General features: G+C 33.8%; 1 protein-coding gene across 3 annotated transcripts; it reads left to right on the top strand.

The window, feature by feature from the left end:
• The first annotated feature begins 585 nt into the window (after positions 1-585).
• On the top strand, positions 586-27,282 carry ZNF711 (zinc finger protein 711). 3 transcript variants are annotated; one of them, XM_021706661.1, is made up of 11 exons: positions 586-932; positions 2,653-2,776; positions 3,713-3,973; positions 4,333-4,437; positions 11,211-11,756; positions 18,682-18,837; positions 19,514-19,651; positions 21,636-21,773; positions 22,623-22,670; positions 23,935-24,078; positions 24,564-27,279. In XM_021706661.1, exons 4-11 carry the CDS (start codon positions 4,359-4,361, stop codon positions 25,739-25,741), a joined length of 2,427 nt encoding a protein of 808 aa, XP_021562336.1. In that variant the 5' UTR covers positions 586-932; positions 2,653-2,776; positions 3,713-3,973; positions 4,333-4,358; the 3' UTR covers positions 25,742-27,279. The 3 variants fall into 3 exon arrangements, with proteins under 3 accessions (XP_021562336.1, XP_021562337.1, XP_021562335.1); XM_021706662.1 differs by lacking the exon at positions 21,636-21,773 and having other exon boundaries at positions 3,713-3,968; positions 24,564-27,282; XM_021706660.1 differs by lacking the exon at positions 586-932 and adding an exon at positions 1,513-1,634 and having other exon boundaries at positions 3,713-4,437; positions 24,564-27,282.

Here is a 27,282-nt window from a genome sequence, read left to right as displayed (position 1 = left end):
AATTCTCAGAACATAAGACCCTTTGCATATGCAATCTAGTCCCTACCTGCCTTTCCTCACATCTCATCACTCTTTTACCCACGGAATTTCTCACTGTTCTCCCATCTTTTGCAGACAAAAGCTGCAAAAACAAACAAAACAAAACAAATTCACGATAAATTTAGCGTTCACTTCATTTAGGTCCCTTGTCCACATTTCCCTTCGGTGTTTTTCTTCACATTCTTTTTTCTTCATCGAATTGTCTACCATTACAAAATAGAAAAGGAATGAAAGGGAGGGAGACAGGGAAACTGCAAAACACACACAGGTTTTATTGGGAGGAGGCATACCTCTTCTTATCACCCTGGTCAGCCTAATTTGTCAAAACCTCGAGGGTAGGACTCATTTTTCTTAACGTCATCCAACGTCTATTAGAAGTTCAGTGAATGGTCATTCAGTCATTGATTCTCCCCCTCCTCCTCCTCCTCCTCTTTCTCCTCGTCTCCCTTGGGAAACCTGGAAAACAGAAAATCTTCCCAGGAAGGCAAGGCAAGATCTGGGCTTGCGCACTTGGACTTGGCCGGCGCTCAATCCCGGTCGCAAGTCCGCGGGGTGTCTAAGCACAAACCAGGCGCGGCGCCTCGATCTCCCGCGCGCGTGCGCACGTGCGCGCGCCCCCTCTTCGGCCCCCTACCCTGCAGCAAGGGTAACGTGACGTAATGCAACCTCAGCATGTCAGCAGCGGTATAAAGGAGGACTGAGCGGCGCGCCTCCCAGACGCAGAGTAGATTGTGATTGGCTTAGGCTGCGGAACCTCGGAAACCCGAATGTGAGGACCTTACAGATCCACAGCTGCCGCCCCCTACAGCAATCCAGAGCGCGGTCATAGTCCCACTGGTGGCAGTGGAGGCGGCGGCGGCGGGTAGCGGCGGCGGCTGCAGCGGCAGTTGCAGGTAAGGAGACTCCTGAGGAGAAACTAGAGGGACTTGGATTCACCGCGTTCAGTGCCTCTAGTGTGAGGAGAAGAGAGTCTCACACCCAGAGTGTAGTGTAGGGCGAAGGGAACAATGGAAGTGGAATGTAGTCCCTAAGCTTCCCCCCCACCCCACCCCTGGCGGACAGTTTTTCTCCTTAGCCGCAGCCAGGGGCTGGAGGAATTGAGGGAAGTAAGGGTTTTCCCCTCAGCTAACCTTCTCTTCTCCTAGGCCAGAGGGAGCTAGAGCCGTCGTTGAGGCCGTCGGTGGTTTAGGGTGACGGGAAAATGGCGGAAAACAAAACGGTGAAGTGAAGAATGCGGCGTCCCCCTGGCATTTTCTCTCAGCGATCCCCCCACCCCCCCAATATTCCTTTCACGCGCGTCCCCCGCCACTCCTTCCCCCCCACCCTCCGCCTCCCGCTCGCCGCTAATATAACCTTTGGAATGCGCGAGGGATGGCGGCGTTGACGAGGAAGTGGCACCGAATTGAGCATTTTAGGGGATAGGGAGCCATCAAAGCCTTGGGGGTGGGGGTTGTGTGCGACAACTGTCGCCTCCACTAAAACACCACCATTTTGGTTCCCAGCTGTCTCCCATGTAGCGGTGCTGAGGAAGCAGGAGGAGGCTGAGGGGCTGGGCAGCACGGCGTGGGTAGCAGCGGTGGCGACCGCTGCACCAAGTGAGAGGAGGGAGGAAGGGAAAGGGTATTCTTGTCTCCTCGGTCTCTTCCTTTCTACTGCGAAGGTTCCCTTGTTCAGTTTAAGATCCAATCAGCTGGGTAATATCTGAAAGGGCACATGTGTGCGTTCTTCTCGAGAGGATTGAAACTTGGCATGGTCGTGGGCAAAGGAGACTTATGCGGGAAGAGGGCTGCGTCCAAAGCTGCAATACTGCTGCTTGCCAGGACTCCTTTGTCTCCCATCTCTGCAAATACTACTTTCGCATTCTCTTGCTCTACCGCCTTACCATTTCTTCTCTCCATCACCTTATTGACATCACTGAGAAGCTAGGTCCTGAATGAGCTATATTAGAAGAAACGGATGAGAGCACAATTTTCTTTTTGTGATTTCTGCTCCCCAAATTTTGATGGAAAGGTGTTTACTTGAAACGTACTTGGTGGGTTACTAACCCTTCATTCAATAAGGATGTAAGATACACTCTTGAGAAGACTGAGAAGCCTAGTATCTTTTGATTGTCGAATACTTAATATGCTGCTATTTTTATACCTCATTTATTATTGATCTTATTGAAACTACCTATATGGGAAAAGGGTGCTCAATTTATTTATTTGGTATTCAGACAGTATAATACTTTCCAGAATAGTTGCACTATGTGTTGTGATTTTTACACCTCATTGAGTGCTAGTGCAGATTTTTTATATGGCTTTGACAAGGATAAAGCTTGCCCTTGGCTCTCTTTCACTTTCCAAAATAAGGTGTTGTTAGTAATTTTTAAGATGTGCTTTAGATAAGATTTTGATTTAATCTGGTGGATGAAATCTAAGTGTAATAACATTGCTTATATTCTTAGTAAGTAGTTGTTTTTGTTGGATTCCCTTTGGTTGCTTTTTAGATTACTACAGATTTGAGCATATGAGCCCTTCCCAGCCTCACCCTGCACATTCAGGTGTAAAGAAAAACATTCTTGTGTAAGACATTAGTTTAAAATATCTAATTTTGAATGTATTTGTATAATAGGTAAAGAGGACTTTTCCCAAGGAAAATAACATAGTTCAGAAGGAAAAATAAAAAAGAAATTACTGCAGATTTTACTTTACCGTATAGTAAGAAAATCTACAATTTCTTCAAGACACTCATAAAGGTGATTAACAAATTACTTAATGTTTTATCTTATTTAACATACAAAATTAAGTTTTTAAAACATTTGAAGATACTGGTAATTGTTCTATTTTGTGGTAAAGAAAGCAGTTACTCTAGTTAAAGTCCAAATAGTACACTTTTAAATGTTAGCAAGTCCTTATGGCTTTTTAATTTATCTGTGTGAGCACACACGTAATTTATTGTGAACTCTCTTGGTTTCTGGACCTCATTTTGAGTAAGAGTAAGGCAGAAAACAATGTGATATTTTTAAAAAGATAAAACACAGCTAAGAATTTCTAAAAATGTGTAATTTTGTTCACATATAAAGTAATTATGTCTGAATCTTTTGATACAGAGAAATGTTAACTACTTCTGTAGCATATTTATGTATATAACTCAGTTGTTGATAGGGTTACTCTGTGAGACTCTCCTGCCTCCTGAATACTTATACAACTTAAAATCAAGGGGGAAAAAACACCTTAGCCATCCTCCTATACTGAAGAATGGATTAAATTGTTTTACATGGCAGCTTTCTAAAACTTTCATTGAGGATGTAACTTCATCTTTTGTGCAATATAACTCAGGTTATTAAACACTCCTAAGTGAAAATGAGATAAATGCTTTATAAAATTGACAAGTTTTCTTTTTTGGTTGATTTATTTAGAATCTTATGTTTGAAGAGTTAATGCACATATGCAATTGTTAGAATTATATTGAGTTACAGCATCTGAGTTTATGCTCCATACTGTCTTAAATATAGTATATGTCATTTGAAATGAAATAGGTTGAGCCTGTGTTTTCAAAACCAGCATGAAGTCAGCATAATTTTATTAATCATTAATAAAAATCAGTTGTAAAATTACAAGTAAACAATGTACTGAAAGAAACAGTTTGTTAAATATTTATATGTGATTGATTTTATTTTTACTGTATTTAGGAAGCAGTCATTTTTCATGTGTCCTCAAAACTGTGAGACAAGAGAATATAGTAGAGTAAGGCCAGAAGTCCTTACTGGTTCAAAGAACTCTGGGGAAACTGGGATAGAGCATTATACATTATAAGTGGAATCCCAGGAGCCAGAGGTGAATACAAGTTTATCTGCAGAGCTCCGCTGCAGGTCTGATCTGGGTCTGGAAGAAATGGATGAGAGCCACTGGATGACATTCACTAATACTAGACATCTGAGTCCTCTAGTAATGTATAAATATCCCAACTATTATCTGTTATCATCTTTCTCTTATTCTTCTTTTATAATCTGTATTTTAACTGGAACCCCAGACCTGCAGTTTTGTTCTTTTGCTTGCTTATGTCACTTCTGTATGGCTCATCACCTTTATTGTGCCTTATTCTCATTATTTTTAATTTACTTCCACCTGGTCCTTTTATTTATGGTTGTCACATAAAAATACCTAATAAAGGTTTTTGTTTGTTTTGTTTTCTTTGTAATGAGCTTTGCACACATGGTTGATAGGCATATTTTCAGTTGCTTTTTTTCTCAAAACAACTGACTTTGGGCTAAATATGCTTAAACTATTGTTAAAACCATTTCTTTTGCAGATATTTGTGAATGAACTTTACTAAGTATGGATTCAGGTGGTGGAAGTCTTGGATTACATACATCAGACTCTAGAATGGCCCATACCATGATTATGCAAGATTTTGGTAAAGCATTTTCTTTGTTATATATTTTTACTTTTTTAAAAGTAAAAATGTACTGAAAAAAAAAAAATTGAGAAAGGGGAGAACTGCAGCCAAAACATGTTCTTTTACTAGAAAAATTCATTTTTAGAACTTATTTTCTTAAAGCTGTATAGCAGTGGTCTACTTGGAATCAATCATTGTTATAATTTGTGAGAAGGTTGACAGGTAGGGAAACTAGGAATATAGTGATAATATATTACTGGAAATGAAAAACTCAATTTGCATGAATAATTCCATGATTGTACTATATTCTTATAGTATATATCAGCCCTCATGTAGGAAATGTTAAATTGGCTTTCTATTTTATTTTTATTTATTTATTTATTTTATTTTTTGAGTTGGAGTCTCACTCTGTCACCCAGACAGCCTCGACCTGCTGGGCTCCAGCGATCCTTCCGCCTCAGCCTTCTAAGTAGCCGGAATTACAGGCATGCACTACCATGCCTGGCTGATTTTTTGATTTATTGTAGAGATGAGGTCTCGCTACCCAGGCGGGTCTCGAACCCGCAGGCTCAGGCAATCCACTCACCTCAGCCTCCCAAAGGCGTGGGATTACAGGCTGAGCCACCGAGCCCGGCTGGCTTTCTATTTTATAATGTAAAATGTATTTTACATTTTAAGTTGCATTGCTACTAAAACTGGAAAAGGAAGTGTTTTCACTGATTTAACAAACTTAGATGCTTATATAGTTATAAATGCACTAATGATTAGATACTTATATAGTTATAAATGCACTAAATGATTAATTATATTCTAGTTGTTAACACTAGCATATCTTTTTCTTTTTCTTTTTTTAAAAAAGAAAAGGCACCCTACTTTTTATTTTTTTAAAAAAGAAAAGGCACCCTACCCGAGTTTTTTTAGCAGCCTCTTAACAGTAGTCATGTCAGTGAAGATGCTAAGACTCCACTGACGTTCAACAAAGAAGCTGAATTTGGGCAGAGATGGTCAAAATTATAGAGGAGATAGAGGTAGCTGAAGTGTAAGAGGCAGGGATGGGATTATAAGAATTGAAGATAAGATTGGAGTGAGAGCAGACAAATGGTAAATTAGGATCAAAAACAGGAAACGAGTTGTTGAAGCTGAAATTAGTGAAGAGGGACTAGAACTAGTAATACTTTGCTCAATTAAGAAAATGCAACTACTGTTCTCGGATAATATAGTTGAATATGTTGTTTGCCTCCCTGTTGTAAAGCCCACAGCAATGTCAGAAGAACTGTATTCTAGTTTTGGTAGTGTTATTAACAAGCTATGTAAACTTGAGGGAATTACTGAATTCACTTTTATAATGAGGAGGTGGTTCTAGATAACATTTAAGGTCCTCTGCAATTCTATGATTCTTTGACATCTTTGCCTGATGAATAAATTGGGGTCATTCAAGATTTAATCTGGCAAGGTTTGAGATGACCGTGTAGTTAATTGATGAAATAGAAAGGAAACTTAATCTTATCTTCTAAAAGATAAGTGAATTGTATTGGTATTGATTATGGATTATTTAGAAATGATTTGGGGTGAAAATACAGGAATAAATTCTAGAGGAAGGACAATTGGGGCAAAGTGTGTAAATTAAAGGTGTCCTTATGAATTTTTTACTAGAGAATTGATAGTTTTTAGAATCCCGAGATACTTGAACTTCAGTATAGTAAATAAGTTTTGGTCAAAATGTCAGTTTATGTTTTTTTAAACCTTTTAAAATAAGATATTTGAAAAAATAACAGAAATCCTTTCACTCCTGAAAAAGTTGCCAATTAGAAAGTAATTTTTTTTTTCAAAAACAAGTGATTCCTTTCAAAGAATAAAATAATTTTGATTGGTATTGGTGAATATTTACTTAGTACTTCTCTTACCTTCTCCATTGTTCCTCCTCAGTGTCGTGAGTTATAATTAATCCTTTATTACAGCTAATATTTTTTTCTTTTAGTTATTAGGGAAGTAGAAGGTGTATATTGAAATATTTCATATACATATTTTTCTTCTTTACTTTTTATTGAGATATATAATTCACATACAATACCAATCATCCATTTTATTAAGTGTGCAATTCAATGGTTTTTAGTATATTCACAAAATTATATAACCATCAATGCTACCTAATTTTAGAACATTTCCTCATCCTAAAAACAAAACAAAACCTCACACTCATTAGTAGTCATTCCCCATCCTCTTCCTCCCCATGAGCCCTAGGCAACAACTAATCTTCCTGTCTGCAGGCTTACCTATTCTGAAGATTTCATATATATGGAATCATACAATATATGGTCTTTTGTATCTGGCTTCTTTCACTTAGCATCCTTTCAAGCGTCATCTGTGTTATAGCATGTATCAGTATATACTTTATTCCTTTTTATTGCCAAATGATATTCCATTGTATGGGTAAACCACATTTTGTTTATTCATTCATCAGTTGACAGACATTTGGGTTGTTGAAATATTTTTAATGCATTACAATGTTTTAATGTTTAACCTAAAGCTTTGCATCTTAGATTAGAGTATGAGTGCCCTTGGATGCATGTGACCCAAGACATATGTAAACCACAGGATAAACAGCATATCTTCTTGGAGTCCTTGTTATTTGAATTGAGGAGAATATGCATACACACACATATATCTTCACACAATCGTAGTCACATAAAGCAAGTTTATAGTCAGTCACAAAAGACAGATTTTCACTCACTATACCCTCTTTTTTTAGGAGTAATAAAATGGAAAAGTTTGCGAACTACTTCTAATTTTTAATTGGTATTTTCATAGTATTACTTAAAATCCTTTCTACAATGAATATAATAATGTATATAAACTGATTTATACTAGAAAAAATGTTTAAAGCCACTGTTTTTTGTTATACACGTGTTCATGATCTAACTACCTATTAGTATTTTTGGTTATTGGTTTTTTGAAATGATTCATTCTTTTTAAATTTCATTTTTGTGCTCTCTTAAATTTTATGTAAATTGATGGGAACTAAATTGTCTTTGCATTTTGGTGAGATTATTTTTTTGAATTTGCAATTAGTTCAAGGATAGCTAATATGGGTAATGCTCACTCATCTGTGTTTGGGGATGATGTTTACCTAAAATGTGAGTTAGGTTTTTGTTTGTCTTTGGGGGAAATTCTGAACTCTTAAAAGGCAAGAACACTATTTTTTGATTCATAGTTCCAAGCAGAACTTCATACATAAGTGTTTCAATTTTTTGTATGATATTTTGTGAAATGCAGAGATTCTCAAACAGGTCTAAACCTAAAAAGACCTATATTGGGAGGACTTTGGGAAATTTTATCTCTGATAGCTTAGATTTCTTCTAAAAGCAGCCTCTTTATACTTATTCTACCCACCTACTAAACTTTCTAAATTCTAAAATTTAATTAGAAATTGGATGCATTCCATTTAACTTTCTGTTAGCATGGAAACTTAGATATTTGCAACCCCATAACTTAATGATATTTATGAAAAATAGAGTTTAACATACACAGAACTAGCCAAACAAGAACACCACATGGTACTAGATCTTGAAATTCTATAAGGTTCTTGGTTGGAAGTATGGTATGGTTATTTTATATAGAGAATCTGAAATATTATTTAATTCAGAATTCATTAAACCAATTTCTTTTTAAGGATATTTGTGATTTTAAAAATTAAACTATTGTGCTTTATGTAATAACCTTGCTGGTGTCTCAGTATAAATGGTTGTCCTTGAAGTCTGCCATTGAATGTAATAGTTATTTAAGATTTTAATGCTGTAAAAAATCTGCTTCAAAAATTAAACAGCAAAACATCCTTAGCAGTCCAAGACACAATCCAACAAATAACACATTTTATGCTATCTGGTGAAATTCCAGGTAATCACATTTAAATAAACTAACATTAATAAAATGGGAAATACTTTAAATCAGGACTTGTTTCTTACTGTTATCTGGTTACCTAATTGATGTCCCACTTTTTAAAGGATTTTTTCTTATTAGTTAGTAAAGATAAATTCTTAATATCATTTAATGATGTTTATGAAATACTTTAAAATTTAAATGAGTGGCTATGTGATATTTATCCTTTCTCTCAAGCTATTTATTTTTAAATGAGTGACTATGTGATATTTTATCCTTTCTCTCAAGCTATTTATTTCGTAGTGCCTTACTTGGTTAATCTTACAAATCTCTTAAAAAACAATATCTAGGGTAAATAAACTTTATCCTCCTCCTAGGCAAGTAGGATAAAAGCCATTCTGGAGTCAATCAATGAGTTCAGTTCCAAGCTTGAATTTTGGGCAAGCTTATTTAACATCTCTAAACCATATTTCCTTCATATTTAAAAGGAGGATAATAATAATCTTATGAAGTTCTGAGGATTAAAGGTATTAGCAGATTGCTTGTTGCATAGTAAGTGTTCAATAAATATAGCTAGTGTATAGTTAAATAATGACTTTGTTTAGAAATTCAGTGGAATCAAATAATGACTTTGTTTAGAAATTCAGTGGAATCTAACAGACAAACTGACAAGGGGAAAGAGCAAAATTTAATGAGGGACATTTTGAACCTTGGTCTGAGTAATCTGCCAGTACTCTGTGGGAGTCCTATCAATTATTGGTCTAGGATTCTTGAGATCATTTGGTTCAGAGTAAACAAGCTTATTAGATCTGATTTATTTTAAGCTATAAGCTCCTATGTGAGCTTAAAAACACTTATTCTATCTATTCCATCTTCTTAGAATCCACCCAACCAAGTTAATCTGAGCCAGGTCAGCACTAGCATTATTCTATCCTTCCATCCTTCCCTATGTTTAACTCTCAGAAACCAGACTAACTTTCAGCAGAGCTCAAATAATAAATGGAATGTCTCATATTTTAAATCTGTGGTTTGTGAAAACATTTTCATGAAGTAGTAATATTATTGTTTATATATGTAGAATTGCAGTACTGTGACTTTTACAGGATTAGTATTTAATTTTTCCTTGCTAAAATCACATTTCCAGTCTGATTGAAGGCTAAAATATGTATCCCCATTTTCTCCCCATTTCCTAAATGGCTAGTGGAGTAACAAATGAATGAAAAGTACTTGTATTATACATATTCCCTTTATTTACTAGATTTCCAGGATTGTGGTTGTGTCTTTTTAGGGTAATTTGGTGATAACTCCCATAATGAATTGGTTAAAAATAGTGAACACTATATAGCAAATGGAACTCTTTCAGATACTACTTTATAGAAAGTGATCATTATGTGGAAAACGTTTTGTACTGGTTGATTTCTTGTAACTAATTTATTATAACCACAAACTCTCAACTTGTTTACTATACCATCTCAGGGAGACAGAACTTAACAGAATTTTTTATGAAAAGATATTATGCTCATATAGTATTTACCGTGCTGCTCCAGAAAAACCTTGACGTTTGTTCCTACAGATTTACCATTATCAAGCCAAATCTTAGTAAAAAATAAATAGGGTTTTCCCCCCACATCAGATGTTGAAAGATGCCTTCCACTTTTGGATATAGTAATTCTTATAAGCTAAAGTCCAAACACTTTTGTGTTTATCATACATACTTTGTAATAGAATATTTTATTAAGTCACTTAATTTAACATATTTGTATTCTTTTATGTTTATGTGTCCATTTTATTTAAATTTTTTGAAACAATTGTAGACTCACAGGAAGTTGAAAAAATAGTACACTTTTCTCTAATGGTGACATCTTATTGTAGTATAATATTAAAACCAGATTTGTGCATTCCTGTTAACTAGACTATAGACTTCATTCAATTTTCACCATTTTTTTACACATATTTGTGTATGAGTGAGTGTATATATTATAATTCTATAGTTTTATCTCACATGCAGATTTATGTAAATACTACTACAATGAAGACATAGTCTTCTATTACTATATATATGCCACCCTTGTGTAGTCACATAAACGTTTCTATTCTTGGCAACCACTAAATCTGCTCTCCATCTCTATATTTTTATAATTTTGAGAATATTATATAAATCACTCCATTTATACACTATACAGTATCATTTCACTCACTATAATTCTCTGGGGAAAATTAAGGTTGTTGAATGTATCAATAGTTTTGTTCCTTTTTATTGCTGAGTACTATTCTGTGGTAAGGATGTGCCAGAGTTGGTTTAACCAACCATTCACCTGCTGAAGTACATTTGATTTATTTTCAGTTTTTTGCTATTATGAGTAATAGGTACTATGAACTGTTATGAATATTCATATACAATTTTTTGTATAAATGTTTTAATTTTTCTGGAGTAAAATGTCTTAAATTGCAATTGTTGGATTGTATGGTTAAGTGCAGGTTTAGATTTGTAAGAAACTGCCAAACTATTTTCCAGCGTGATTATTGCCATTTTACATTCCCACCAACAACATACAACAGATCCAGTTTCTCCACATCCTCATGAGCCTGTGGTGTTATCAGTTTTTTATTTTAGCTGTTTTAATTGGAATATAGTGACATTTCATTATAACTTTTATGGTTTACAAGAAAATAAAACACATTATTTTAAGATCTTCATTTGGGTTTTACTAACATTGTTTTCACCCACCTTTACCCCAATTCCTGGTTTGTGATGTTTTTTATTGCAGTTAAATTGTCAGTGATTTTTAAAGTGATATATGTGCTATGACTATTTAACATTTAAAAAATATTTTATAGCAGTTGATATATGAAATACAGCACTTATAATTAATAAAATAACTTTAATTTTTTTTGGATAATTGTTTGTATTATAGTGGCTGGAATGGCTGGTACTGCGCATATCGATGGAGATCATATTGTTGTTTCAGTTCCTGAAGCTGTGTTAGTTTCTGATGTTGTCACAGACGATGGGATAACTCTTGATCATGGCCTTGCAGCTGAAGTTGTCCACGGGCCTGATATCATCACAGAGACTGATGTAGTAACAGAAGGTGTGATCGTTCCTGAAGCTGTACTTGAAGCTGATGTTGCTATTGAAGAAGATTTAGAAGAAGATGATGGGGACCACATCTTGACTTCTGAACTAATTACAGAAACCGTTAGGGTACCTGAGCAGGTTTTTGTGGCTGACCTTGTTACTGGTCCTGATGGACACCTGGAACATGTGGTCCAAGATTGCGTCTCAGGAGTTGACTCTCCCACAATGGTATCAGAGGAGGTTCTTGTAACTAATTCAGATACAGAAACTGTGATTCAAGCAGCTGGTGGTGTTCCTGGTTCTACAGTTACTATAAAAACCGAAGATGATGATGATGATGATGATGTCAAGAGCACTTCTGAAGACTACTTAATGATATCTTGTAAGTGAAGCATGAAGTCCATAATTACTCAGGAGATTGATTTATATAACCTGGAAAAGTTTCCTGGTATGAAAGATATATTTAATAACAGGCATGAGGGGAATCTTTTTGAAAAATATATTTTTTTTCAAACTGTTCTGTTGAGATGCTTCCTTTATTCATATTTTTAATTTACTCAGTAAAAATTCAAAATGAAGAAAAATAACAATTTATTAATATCTTAAAAGTATATATTTGGCAGGATCAACAAGAACATTAGTTGATGCAAAATAGTAGTGATAAATATATATTTCAAAATGGGAACTTTCTTTTTTTTTTTTTTGAGTTGGAGTCTCACTCTGTCGCCCAGACTGGAGTGCAGTGGCCGCTCCCAGCCACCACAGCCTCGACCTGCTGGGCTCCGGCGATCCTTCCGCCTCAGCCTTCCAAGTAACCAGAATTATAGGCATGCGCTACCACGCCCGGCTGATTTTTTGATTTATTGTAGAGATGAGGTCTCGCTGCCCATGCAGGTCTCGAACCCTTGGGTTCAGGCAATCCACTCACCTCAGCCTCCCAAAGGCGCGGGATTACAGGCTGAGCCACCGAGCCCGGCTGGGAACTTTCTTTTATGCAGCCACTGCTTTCTTAATATGACAGACACTGGAATTATCAGTTCATTTTTGCTTAGAAATTTAAGCATATATTTATTAAGAAATGCTGTATTTCTAAATTAAATCATAAAGTTAGATCATGTTCTGCAGTTTTCGCTTTGTTTATAATCTGTCTTAATATGTGTGTGTGTTCTATGTAAAATTATTGAACACGTTTATTTTAGACTGCTTTGTGAGATCCTCAGAACATTCCATCTGAAGGGGGAAGATATAAATATTTTGTTCTCATTTTAAGTGATGGGTCTTGATAAGGTACTGATGGAGCTTGAAGAAGTGGGTCTATTCTTTATTAATTTCAAAGGGATTATGCTACAGTTAGTAAAGATTGCATAAACACTTCACTTTTCCGGGGAGGATGTTTGGTTGTTTTCTTTTTTTTTTTTTTTTTGAGTTGGAGTCTCACTCTGTCGCCCAGACTCTGGAGTGCAGTGGCCGCTCCCGGCCACCGCAGCTTCGACCTGCTGGGCTCCGGCGATCCTTCCGCCTCAGCCTTCCAAGTAGCCAGAATTACAGGCGCGCACTACCACACCCGGCTATTTTTTTTTTATTTATTGTAGAGATGAGGTCTCGCCTGCCCAGGCGGATCTCAAACCCGGGGGCTCAGGCAGTCCACTCACCTCAGCCTCCCAAAGGCGCGGGATTACAGGCTGAGCCACCGAGCCCGGGTGTTTTCTTTTTAAAATACAAAAATGGTTGGAAAGTGAATCACCAAGTAGAGTGTGTATATATGTTTGTGTAAAGTGACTGTATATTTTATATGTGTCAGTGAATTTAAAACTAAAAGCAAACTAGATTTATTTAATTTGTGAATTTGATGATTCTGAAGTTTTTTCTTCTATAAACATTTTTGAAGGTAAATATTTACATTGTTTTTAAGAAAGATTTAAGCCACTGAAAGACTACAAATGTTATTATTCTTAAATAGATGTGGATTACTAAAGCAACCTCCATATTTACGTCTTAACCTGATATTAAAAATAAAACCTATGGTTATCATATAAATGATGTGGCAAAGGTTAGTAACCTCTCTATATTAAAATAAATTCAGTATGCCTTGAAAAGTATATTAATTAAATTAAACTGGTATTAAAGTAGTCTAAAATGTAGATAATTTGTATTGTGAATAGCCATATTTTGTGTTGTCTATGCTTCTTGTTTTTTTTAAGAGAAATACAGTTTCTGGGATACTCAAAGTTAGAATATTTATTTTGACAATTACGTCATATATCAAATGCAAGGACTTCTGTCCTTCTGGTCTAATAGAATTAGACAAAAAATTAAGAAGAGCATTACATTGCTGTAATATCATTGGAACTACTGTGGGGTTATTTTAGGGGGAATTTAGGCTGGGTATTAATTAACTTCTTAATCATTAGTAAAGAAATAGGGATAATTTTTTAAAAATTCCTTTAACTATCACTTTTATTGTGAAAATCGAGCATACAAATATGAATACCCAAAATTTAAATATTTTCATATATCACTCATTATTCCACCACCCAGATCTTTGGCCATTTTTATAATAATTATAAAACCTTTTTACTCTCATAGTTCCCATCTATTTTATTCTGTTTTTTCATCATTTTCTTAATCTTGATTACATTTTCATTACCTTTTAGTTTCTGTTGGCCATCTAATCTTTTAGGTGTTAGAGAATAAATTGTGTTGAAAGCCCTCAATGTGAATTCAAGAGGTCCTCTTGTCTTTTTTTTCTTTAAAATAGAAGTTTTCAAAATACCTAAGTGATAAAGTTGGGGACTTAATACAGATTTTGTTGTTGTTCCTGAATCTCTAAATAGAAAGCCTCATCAGTAGCTGAGTTTTAGAGGTAGGGAGTTTGTCTTCTCTCAGTATTTGAGATGCATCTGAGTTTAGACCAAACCTCACAAATTCTTCATCTTAACTGATAGTTAGGCTCTCCCATTTTGCTAAGTAACTTGCAAATTAATGCAGGATAACTGTAGCTGTCTAAAGTTGTCCCAGATGTGCTCTTTTTAAAAAATATTTACCACCCATAAAATATTTATGGGTTTATGGTGATAATTTTGTTATGAAAAGCAAGTTCCTTTATAATGAGCCAAAATAATGTATTTTTAAATGATGTTTTACTTATAAAAATTGATTCATATTTCTTTCAGGAGCATACTTTTGTATAGAGCAAAATATCTTGGTATGGTCGTGATGGGAGATCTCATTCAAACCTCACTAGTTTCAGGGGTAAAGAAAAGTTAACACTTTTGTTATTTTACAAAATGAAACAGCTTTATTGAGATATAATTCACATATCATCTGATTCACTCATTTAAGGTGTACAAATCAGTGGTTTTTAGTATATTTACAGAATTGTACAATCATCACTACAACCAATTTTATACTTTTTTATCATCTGAAAAAAGAAAACCTATTTCCTTTAACAGTTACCCTCCCACTCTGTCCACTCCCAGGCAAACCACTAATTCAATTTCTGTCTCTGTAGATTTGCCTATACTGGACATTTCATACAAAAGGAATAATACAATATGTGGCCTTTTCTGTCTGGATTTTTTTTACTTAGCATATTTCCAAGAGTCATTCATGTCATAGCATGTTTCAATACAGTTGACCCTTAAACAATGGCAGGGGTTAAAGGTGTTGACCCTTCATGCTATCAAAAAGCCACATATAACTTGTGACTTCCCAAAAACTTAACTACTAATAACCTAATGTTGATTAGAAGACTCACCAATAACATAAATGGGTGATTAACACGTTATATATGTCGCATGTTTATATACTGTTTTCTTACAATAAAGTAAGCTAGAGTAAAGAAAATGTTGAAATCATAAAGAAGAGAAAATATATTTACTGTTCAGCAAGTGGAAGTGGATCACCCTAAATGTCTTCATTCTTATCCTCTTCACATTGTATGGGCTGAGGAAGTGGAGGGACTGCTCTTGCTTCTTAGGGATGGCAGAAGCAAAAGAAAATCCACACATAAGTGGACCTTCATAGTTTAAACCTATGTACTCAAGGGTTACCTATTATTATTAGTTTTACTTTTAGAGACAGGATTTTGCTGTGTTGCCCAGGCTGGAGTGCAGTGGCACAATCATAGCTCACTGTGATCTTGAACTGGGCTCTAGCAATCCTTCTGCCTTAGCCTCCTAAGTAGCTAGGACTACAAGCACATACCACTATGCCTGGCTATTAAACCAAAAAATTATAGAAGTAAGGTCTCACTATGTTGCCCAGTCTGGTCTTGAACTTCTGGCTTTCAGTGATCTTCCCACCTTGGCCTCCTGAAGTGCTGGGATTATAGGCATGAGCCACTATGCCCAGCTTTTAAAAATTTTTTTGTAGAGATGAGTCTGGTCTTGCTATGTTGCCCAGACTAGTCTTGAACTCCTGGCCTGAAGTAATCCTTCCACCTTCGGCCTCCCAAAGCACTGAGATTACAGGCATGAGCCGCTGTGCCTGGATCATACTTCATTCCTTTTTATTATTAGTAATATTCCATTGTGTGGATAAATGATATTTTGTTTATCCACTCACCAGTTAATGGACATTAGGTTGTTTCTACTTTTTGGCTATTGTGAATAATGCAGTTATGAATATTTATGTACAAGTTTTTATGTGGGCATATATTTTCAGTTATCTTGGGTGTGTACCTGGAAGTGGCACCTCTGCGATCTAAAGTGCCTTTTTTTTCTATATTGTGAAATATGAATCCTTTGTACATTACCTGATCCCATCTGTTTAGTGTATCAATATAATGCATAGTTATGACATCATACCTACCATATAATTTTGGTAGATGTTATATACAATAAGTAAAGTAAAAACCTACTTAGCCTTAAAAAGGGATGTTGTATTATACGTTTTACTAAAATGAAAGTTTAATCAAATTGTTCCAATGGGTTATAAAAGAATATTAAATGTTACCAAACATTGCAATATTGGCAAACACACCTTACTCTTTTATATTATATTTAGTGTCATTAGAATTTTGCAGTGAATATTATGTTACTTACTGCTAGGTTTTGAAACAACACTGTGTGGCTTGAATATTGCATGCCTTACAACAAGCATAAAAGTTAAGCTTGAATTTAAGTTATTTTGAATTATATCTGTTTCAAAAGCCTTTGAGGATTTATTGCTAAAGCCAATTGCCTATTAGGCCTTTGTTAATTTTGTACTTTCCATAACAAAGAATATAGAATAAATTTTAGTGAAATAGGTTTACCTCTTAAAACTGCATGCCACCATCTTTAATAACTATTATCTTCTATGAAATTAAAATTCAGAACAAGTTCAGTTACTCAATACACTTCAAAATTGCTCATTCTGAGGACTCTAAGTAAAAACTAATGGATACATTAAAATTAAAGTACAAACCTCACGGAATAAATGGAATAGCAACAGAAAAATTAATCAGAGAGAATAGCAACAGTAATTTCATACTTAAAGCTAAAATTATCGTACAAAACTATTGAGAAGTAGTGAAAAAATGTCTTTCATTTCATGAGTTTTAATTATGTGAATTATAGCTTTAATTCAGCTTATCCCAGAGGGAACAATAGTCACTTTAAACCATTCATGTATAATAAAGCACGATTTATCAAATGAAGTGTTTTTATTATTTTACTAATTTACCATAAGTTATCTTAACCTAAGAGATTTGTATTTTGGACAGTTTTTAAAGTTTTTGTATATCCTATGCCTTTATTTCCAAGAATGAGAAATGAGAACTTTTTTCTAAAGATTTGCCTCTTGTAATTATTCTCTGATCTCATTTTATTCAGTATTATTTTATAAGATAAACTGTTAAACCAGTAATAGCAGATATGTCATCATTTTCCCCTTCATCTTAATGTACTTTATTGTCAAAAAATGTTACCAAAAATATAGTAATGGAATTAGGAGCTATGATGAAATGAAAATATTTAGTCTTTGTTGTGATCATTTGAATGCTTTTTTGGAGTAGACAGCATACTATTCAAACATTAAAATAGTGTGGAGTCATTTGATTGCAAAGTTAACATAGCTTTGCAATGTAAAAAGAATTTTGAAATACATTGTTTTCCACTATTGAAAAGCCAAAAGAATATATTTGAAGTCATGCATATCAAGTTTGAAAGTGACGAAGGGAGAATTTAGCCTTTGATCCATTTATATCTTGCTGAAATTTTTTAAATATTGCTGAGTTAATAGCTTTGATATGCCACTTTATTTTGTTTTTGTAATTGTTAAATGTATTCAGGGGCTTCAGGATTTTATGTTTTATATGTGGTACTATGACACATATAATAAAGAGGAGCAAATTTTCAATTTAGATTATATTTCAGTTTTTATAGGAGCAGCATTGAAATTAAGAAATGCTAAGTACATATTTGGGGGAATATATTATTTGAATATCATTTATGGTCATAGGACAAAGTTTATTAATATAATCTATTCATTGCCTAGTTCATGCATAGTATTCACATGAAACTAAATATCTTTAAAGACTATAGCAGAGAATCAAATGTTGTAAGTATACTTAAAATATAAGTAATAGTCTCAAATGTTGCTTTACCTTTTTACATGATTTTTTTTCATATGCACTGAAGCATCAGGTTTTTAATAAGGAAAAGAGGTAGAAGCACCCATTTAAGTACTTCTTTGGTATAAGATTTTGAAATAAAGCATACATTGCTAAATCTAGACTATACAAAAATTTTGACTCGAAGTTGTCTTCCATTGATACAACAGAAATTAGAATAGCCACTAAGATTTTATGATATATGAAAAGTCCTTTTTATAAAATAATTTAGGTTTTTTTTTGTGTTTCCTCTTTTTTAAAATCTTAGTTCTCATGTTAATTGGTTTTAGAAATAATGGCTCTTTAGTTTGGGAACTTTTGTTTATGTGAGCTTATTTTATGAGTAATATGTATTTCATGTTAATTTTTCTGTTGTTAAATTTGGTGAGGACTTAAGATGTTGGAAGTGATGGAAGATTAAACTATTTTAAAGCCATGTCAATAAAAGCTGCATGACTATTATGTACTTTGTGTCTATAAATTGAAATCTGTGAATATATTTTTTTAATATAATTGTGATCATGTAGTTAACTAATTTTGTATACTGTTTTTCCATGAACCATAACAATTTTAATGGCTGAATAATAGGTCATCAAGAGAATATAGTGGGTAGGTGGTTAACACATTATTTCATGTTGCACTTATGCTTTAATACCCACTAAATGTTAGTGTTACTTTTTCACTGAAATAGTTTCCTCTTTTTATTTTATAGTGGATGATGTTGGAGAGAAATTAGAACATATGGGGAACACACCATTAAAAATTGGCAGTGATGGTTCACAAGAAGATGTTAAAGAAGATGGGTTTGGTTCAGAAGTAATAAAAGTGTATATATTTAAAGCAGAGGCTGAAGATGATGTTGAAATAGGTACAGCAACTAATTTTTATTTATTGCTATGATAGGATTTTAAATTCTTTTCTTGGGACTATTCTAAAATTATCATCAAAGCATAATTGTTTTATAGGTTTCTTTGGGGAGTGTATATTTTTAAGAATTATATATGAATATAAAGCAGGAATGTAGAATATGTCATTCTTACATTCTTTCAAACATAAGCAGAAAATTACATCTGAAAATATCAAAACAGACTGGGAGGATTTAGTTTAGATTAAGAAATTATAAAGAGCATTTAAGAGCATGGATCCTAGAGTCAGGCTACTTGGATTTTGATCTCAATTCTGCCACTTAGCTGAGCGATGTTTGACGAGTTTCTTAACCTCCTGCCTCTGCCTCCTCATCCATAAAATGGCCATAATAAAAGCAACTACCTAATAGGACTGTTGTGAGGATTCAATGGGTAAATATATATAAAAGACTTATTAGTGCTTGGCATATAAGTGTGATGTGTTAGCAATTGTTATTTATCAGTGATAACAAAAAATTTAAAGTGTAATTTATATCAAAATTTTTCTTGACACTGAAATTTATTTTGGAGTTAAAAAACATTTTTCTAAAGGAAAAGATTTCTTACATATTCTCCTCATTAATTTAGTGAGTTATTCCACAATACTTTTCTATTTTGATATATATTTTAATTTTTAAGGTGGAACAGAAATTGTCACAGAGAGTGAGTACACCAGTGGACATTCTGTACCTGGAGTGCTTGACCAGAACCGAATGCAGCGGGAGAAGATGGTTTACATGGCAGTTAAAGATTCTTCTCAAGAAGAAGATGATATCAGTAAGAACAAAAGACTCTGTAGTGAATTATCAGTAACCATCATGCATTTTTTTTTAAAAAAAGCAATCTCAGAGATACAAGCACTATATAGGAACAAAGTTCAGTAAAATAAACCTGACACTTTGCTATAAATAATTTTAAACAGAAGCGTCCTTTTTACCATCCATGTATATATGTATTGTTCAAATCAGCAATGAAATACTATATCTTAGTATACTACACTAGAAATACAGAGATGAGCAATATACAGTTCTGACTTAAGCAGAGCTCTCAAATATATAATTATTGAGCACCTACTATGTGTTAGTGGATATGTTGCGATATATTATCTCATCTAATTTTCACAACTCATCTCTGAGGTAGGTGGTATTATCCCTGTTTTGTGGAAGGAAAAATGACTTAGAAAATAATTTGCCTAAGATCATTCCAAGCAGAATTTGAATTGATATGTAACTCTTCTGCCAGTGTTCTTTCCACATGGCAGTGAGCACCGTTGCCCTTTCTCTGGATTTAGCAGTGGAAGGGCTAACTGGTTGTTCCTTTGTCACTGAGGGGTTATCTGCGTAAGTATTCTTCAAACCCAAGCTGCCAGGATCCTGATTTCTTATGCTGTTGGTGATCTCCAAGTTGTTACCGCTTGAGATTTCTTGAAGCTAAATACCATAGGTTGAAAAAAGCTCCTTGGGTTTCCTTTCGTGCCATGCTGCATGTTTCCTTATGAAGACATTTTACTGTCTGCCTGCTTTTTCATCTCAGTATAGGAATGCAACCCTTTCCCAAGGCTACTTTAGTCTTCTTGCTATGCTGAGAAGAAACAATAATTTGTTTTGCCCTAGAAGGGCAAGAGCCTCATTTATTTCACTACATCATCTTAACAATATGGAGCTTTACCTGTGCTGCACTCTAATGCCTATTCTTCCATGTTTCCTTCCCTAGATGCCATGGGATACTGAATTCCACCCCCAAACATAGTAGTATATTATAACTGAAAATATCAAACACATGAGTGGAGAGGATTTGAATGGAGGGGGAAAGAGTTGAATGAAATAATTTCTATGTGGTCTCTAAATTATTTAATTTTTCTATTCATTGGTCAGGAATGGGGCAAAGTAGGAGGTGAGACTCTGAGGTTTAGGTTAACTGATGTCAGATTTCCATGGGGATATGGAAAGCTTAGACCAGTGTAACTTACTGGTAAATGGAGAGAAGAGAAACTTGAGAGGAGGGACAATTTTTTCCTACATTTTCCCCCACGTTTCTTCTATAGTGAATAGAAGAGCTCAGGATGAATCAAAGGAAAAACATAAATCCAAGTCAGTTTTCTATTTAACTGGTTAAATGTAAACAGATTATTTTACATAAAGTATATTAAATTAAGTGGCTCTCTAGGTTTAAATTTTTTTTGCCACAATATTTTTAAAAATAAACCTCACTTAATGCTTTTCCTCCTCAGTGAAGTATCTTAAAATCCACCCTCTTAAAGAGTGTCCACATATTCTTGATCAACAGCATTATATTTATATGTAATTTTAATTATTTTTATTTTTAAAAACTTTTTCAATTAAGTATTTTTGACAACTTTTCATCTCATGTATAGTACTTTATTTCATTTATACTAAGTATCTGGGATAGCATCAGTCACTTTTTAGGAAATACTGAGTTCCAAAGAAATGTCAGGCAAATAAATTTGTAATGCCTGATAGAATGTAAGATGAGTCAATATATTTCAAGCACACATGTTTTATAAATTAAAAGGCCATTTTCGTGGGACTTAGTTCTAATAGTAGAATAAGAATTTTGGGAAATAATTGTCTCCTAGTGGCACTAGCCTCCAAAATGCCTAATATATATTTAAATTCAATTTATAAATTTTTAAATTAATCAAACTGAAAATTTAAAAGTTGAAAGATTTAAGTTGTTTGGAATTTTTACCCACTTATTAAATATTTGGGGTTATAAACAAGGAATTATTTCTAAAATTTAGGTTGCGCTGAAATAGCAGATGAAGTTTACATGGAAGTCATTGTAGGGGAAGAGGAAGGAACTTCTCTCCCTGAGATTCAGCTTGAGGACTCTGATGTTAATAAAACAGTTGTCCCTGTTGTCTGGGCTGCGGCATATGGTAGGACACTGGCATTTTTTCACCTGATAAGTACATAACATATGTATTTAATCAGCCTTTAAGACATTAAATATGCTGTGCTAATGCCACCATGAGTTGGCTAATATAATAAAATGTTTTACTGTGGACTGATTCATCTCTAGTTACTTTACATGATTTTTTTTCTACCACATATCTTGTACAATTTAAAATGAGCCTTGCTTAATGCATTGCATTTTTCAGTTTGATCTATTTTAACTCCTACCTGTGGTAGTGCCATAAAAAATTTCATTTTTTCTAAAACAAGAGTATCCTTTGCAAATTGATCCTTCCCCTTTTGGACAAACTTATTTCATTCATTAACACTACAGATAATAAGATTTTGGGGTTTTGGAAAGAAACAGATATTCAGGTGTGCTCTTTTAGAAAGTATGTAATGAAAAAAAAATTACCAAGTTACTTTTATCTATTTTATTTCCTATCTAATGTACAAGATAGTCCAGGTATACTCTTTACTTTGAAAAATGTTGGTTTTCAAATGCATTAATTTATCTAAACTTGGATCTCCCAAAGGTTTATTCATTCAACAGTCATTTATTATCTTCAATCTTTGGGGTACTCAGCAGAAATATCTACCAGTTTGTATTTAAGAAGTAAAACTATTTTGGATGTTAACAATTCCAAGGATGCTAACAGCAGCCCTTATTTTCAGTGTGTAACAATATCTAATCTATAGGAGTGAAAGAACTCAACAAAAAACTTTTTAATCCAAGGAATGGTAGGCAAAGTAAGATTTTATAGGTTAAGATGTGATTCACTAGTAATCATTACAATTAGCATATCAGTTTTTAATTAGTCTTTTCTTTTTAGGAGATGATAGAAGAGTTTCCAGAAGGTATGAAGATTGTCAAGCACCAGGTGAGATAGCACTGTATGTGAGATATGAGTTAAAGATTTGACTTTGTATACTGCTTGGTAAATAAAGAGTTTGTGTCTACAGACATATTTGTCGAACTCTTACTTGCCTGGTCATATCTAATCTAGTTAGTTACATAGAAGTGGGCCTATTTGGGAAATTGGTTAATTTATAAAACGGACATAATGTGTTAATCTGTAAATGCAGTATATTTTAGATTTCTCTCAAGATGTAAGTATCATAGACCATAAAAGTTTGCTATGGAAAAAAATTATAAAATAGAAATTATTTGGACAGAAGAGTAAAAATTATTCATGATATCAACCACTTGTTTATGTCTTATTTGGGGTGGAACTATTTTCTTAATTTCTGTGGCAACCAGTAGATTTATATATAACTGTTATATAAAACCCGTGTGTCAGCTTAATATTTTTAGTTTTAATATACTCTTATATAATGTTACTCCCTAGTTGATCTATTTTTTATTAAGCAAGGAGACCTTTTCTTATGATAAAATGTCTGGTTTTTCTGTTTCTATCCTTGAGAAGTGTTTGACTCTCTAAACGTAGTTGTAGATTTCAGAGACATTGATGAGGGGCATAGATCACATCATGTAAGTTAATCTGACAGTTTTGTAGGCCTACCTTTTTATTTTAAATTGCATAACACCACAACAGATTTGTGAGAACTGGAATTTTATGAATTACTTTCTTCTGTACTGACCCCTCTGAAATTGCAGTAAATTGCCTGTCATATTTATTTTAACACACTAAAATCAATCTTAATACTGAATACTTTTTATATCAAGTATACTATTCTGAAGTATATATATAAGTGATCTGTTTTTTATGCATTACACAAAGTTGCCATGACTGTAATTGTTCACTGATATGTGTGTGTATAGTTCTTGCTAGATTCCTTTAATTTCATCAGCCTTCATTGGTGAAAAATTGCTCTGATGCCAGGATTTTGTGTAGGGTCATAAACTTCAGTTTCTTATGTTGCATTCATCTTATCAGCTTATTCTTTTAGGATGACTTAATTGAGATGATTTAAAGCTAATTTCACATGAATCCTATTCAAAGTGTTTCCATGTACATGTCTTTGTGAGAGAGAAAAAAAGAATGTCCTCATGAGTATACTTCGTGAAATTTACTGCCAACATGATAATTCATTGCCATGTCATCTGTAGTTATTCATCTAACAAAACCAAAAAAAGGTATAAATATAAATGTGTAGTTTAATGGTGGGTCAATTTTTTTCAAGGAAATACTTTGGATTCAACATTAGAAAACAGAAGTAGTACAGCAGCACAGTACCTTCAGATTTGTGATAGTATTAATACAAATAAAGTACTTAAACAAAAAGCCAAGAAGAGGAGAAGGGGAGAAACCAGGCAGTGGCAAACAGGTAAAATACTTTTCTATGAATATTATAATGATTTGAGATTTAGAAGTATTTTTTTGAGCCAAAGGAAAAAAACCTGATATTTACAGGGTAGTCCTCCCCATTTACCTGTTTGTATATGATATAGATAATTTTTTTACATTGTGTGACTAATACTTAATGAAACTATGTTTTCTCTTTATTAAAAAGACATTTTAAAGAGAATTTTCAGATTGGTTTAACAATAAAGGGTGCTAATTTCTGGTTTTCAAAGTATATGTTATATAACATTTTGACAGATGAATAGTCTATAGTAGAGTGCTGCTCACTACTTTTTAGTGAGCTACTTTGCTATAAATTGCTTTCAGTGTGCATTTTTATATTACAGGATTTTATTCAACTAGTATAGTTTTCACAGAGTAAATGCCAGTTAATTTTGGCACATTTGTTGTAAAATCCTTTAAAGCAGTCGGACCAAATGTCACAATTTCCTTTCTTTTTTTATCTAGCTGTTATAATAGGTCCTGATGGACAGCCCCTGACAGTGTACCCTTGCCATATTTGCACAAAAAAGTTTAAATCCAGGGGATTCTTAAAAAGACACATGAAGAATCATCCTGACCATTTGATGAGAAAAAAATACCAGTGTACAGATTGTGACTTTACAACTAATAAGAAAGTGAGTTTTCATAACCACTTAGAAAGCCATAAGCTTATAAACAAAGTTGATAAAACCCATGAATTTACAGAATACACACGAAGATACAGAGAGGCTAGTCCACTGAGTTCAAATAAACTTATCTTAAGAGACAAGGAGCCGAAGATGCATAAGTGCAAATACTGTGACTATGAAACTGCAGAACAAGGACTGTTGAACAGACATCTATTGGCTGTTCACAGTAAGAATTTTCCTCATGTTTGTGTTGAGTGTGGGAAGGGTTTTCGACATCCTTCTGAACTCAAGAAACATATGAGAACCCATACTGGTGAGAAGCCATATCAGTGTCAGTATTGTGTCTTCAGGTGTGCAGATCAGTCAAATCTGAAAACTCACATTAAGTCTAAGCATGGTAACAATTTGCCATATAAGTGTGAGCATTGTCCCCAAGCATTTGGTGATGAGAGGGAGCTTCAACGCCATCTGGATTTGTTTCAAGGACACAAGACACACCAGTGTCCTCATTGTGACCATAAGAGCACCAACTCAAGTGACCTTAAGCGGCACATCATATCTGTTCACACTAAGGATTTTCCTCACAAATGTGAGGTGTGCGATAAAGGTTTCCACCGTCCTTCTGAGCTCAAAAAACATAGTGATATCCATAAGGGTAGGAAGATTCATCAGTGTAGGCACTGTGACTTTAAAACATCAGATCCATTTATTCTTAGTGGCCATATCCTTTCAGTTCATACTAAGGATCAGTCATTGAAGTGTAAAAGGTGCAAGAGAGGATTCAGACAACAAAATGAGCTCAAAAAGCATATGAAGACCCATACTGGAAGGAAGATTTACCAATGTGAGTATTGTGAATACAGCACTACGGATGCATCTGGCTTTAAACGGCATGTGATATCAATACATACAAAAGACTATCCACACAGATGTGAATTCTGCAAGAAGGGGTTCCGAAGACCATCAGAAAAAAATCAGCATATTATGAGGCACCACAAGGAAGCTCTTATGTAATAAGATCAATATAAAGAAAAAAGCTAATTAGAAAATTTGATATGCTACTTGGGACAAAAATGTCACTGACTGTTTCATCTGGTTTCAAAGCTTGATACTAAATCATAACTTTACATTCTTTGTATTAAAGATTGTAAAATATTTGAATTGACAGGGGATCTCATAGCCCTTTGAAAATTACTTAAAGAATTTAAGAAGCACCATAGAATGGTCACAGAAAACTTCTGAAGTATCTATTTAATAGTATTATATGCATAATTAAACTATAGGGGGGAAAAGCAAAGACAAATGCTTTATTTGGCTGATTATACAAGAAACAGATGTTTCTGAAGAGAGAAAACATTGTTGAGGAGTTTAACAATGCTTTGTTATAGCAAGGAAGCCTCACTTTTATGCAGTTTTAGAAATGGGATGAGAAAGTAAAATGCAGTCATTCATCAGTCACTTAGTTATTGAGCCTTTTATATTGTACCTGGAAATTGAATTCCAGAAATGGCAAAAGTTTTGTGTATTCATTAAAGAAAATTCACTGGAAAACAGGTTAATTAAGTACTATTAATGAATTTTATCACAACTCATTCAGAGCTGCTAATATTTTATCACAAGATGATATTTAAAATATAGCATTCTGTGCTTAAGTGTGAGGCAAAGTCTAAGGATTAAAGTTCACTTTTTTCCTGATGTTCAAGTTAATTGTTGTTTAGTATGGCATATATGACAAAAATATATTTGAGTCAAATGTGGCTTTCTACAATGGATGCAACATTAGTGTTGCAAACAAAATCAGCACTGTATTTCTTAAGGATCTAAAGATTAAATTGAGAGAACACAGTTTTCTTAAATATTATAATGTTTAGAGGTGTTTTTTTAGGACAGTCTTAGCAAGTACGATTGTTCTAGTCTTACTTGCTCTAATGTTTAAAGGTGCAATTTTATGCCATTATTGAAATTTTTGATTTTTAAAATCTATATACCATATTATTAACATACATTTTCAATATGAGGCAGTATTTATGCAGTATTTAACAGAAAAATATGCTGCCAATAGTTTGGAGGTGGATATTCAGTTTACAGTGTATAAATTTAAAATATGCATCCCTTTAACAACGCTTTGTGTTAGCATGCTGCAAATCAAAATGGCGCTTAATATTAAAAGCTGGTTTAGGGAAATTTAATGAAAATCTTGTTCATAAATGTAATGCATATGATGTGTACTTTTAAGTTTTAGTTGCTTCATGTTTACATTCAGCTGTTCAACATAATTAAAATGTAATTTTGCTTCATGCTATATTGTGGCTTTGTGTTTCAAATAACGTTCACCTTTCTGTTTTGCACCAGATAAGGATCAGTTCCTTGAGAATAAACTTTTTATCTTTCTTAACTTCAGAATATTAAATTTGGAAAATCTACTAAAATCGTGTGTTATGTGGCTGTAAATGATGTACACGCTGTAAAATAAGATCGTCACTGTTATGTGGGATTATTATTTCTAAATGTTACTCATTGAAATGAGCCTACAATAAAAAGCATTTATTGCACTT

The sequence above is a fragment of the Carlito syrichta genome, unplaced genomic scaffold (assembly GCF_000164805.1).
Source record: "Carlito syrichta isolate Samal-C Ts95f unplaced genomic scaffold, Tarsius_syrichta-2.0.1 Scaffold315839, whole genome shotgun sequence".
NCBI classification, from domain to species: domain Eukaryota; kingdom Metazoa; phylum Chordata; class Mammalia; order Primates; family Tarsiidae; genus Carlito; species Carlito syrichta.
The sequence above is the reverse complement of the archived record's forward strand: the minus strand, read 5'-3'. Positions and strand labels throughout refer to the sequence as shown.

Coding starts and splice junctions, on each gene's coding strand:
- ZNF711 (XM_021706660.1), top strand. CDS start 4,359: ATGGATTCAGGTGGTGGAAGTCTTGGATTACATACATCAGACTCTAGA. Junction 4,438..11,210: donor CATGATTATGCAAGATTTTG/GTAAAGCATTTT, acceptor TTTGTATTATAG/TGGCTGGAATGGCTGGTACT. Junction 18,838..19,513: donor TGAAGATGATGTTGAAATAG/GTACAGCAACTA, acceptor TTAATTTTTAAG/GTGGAACAGAAATTGTCACA.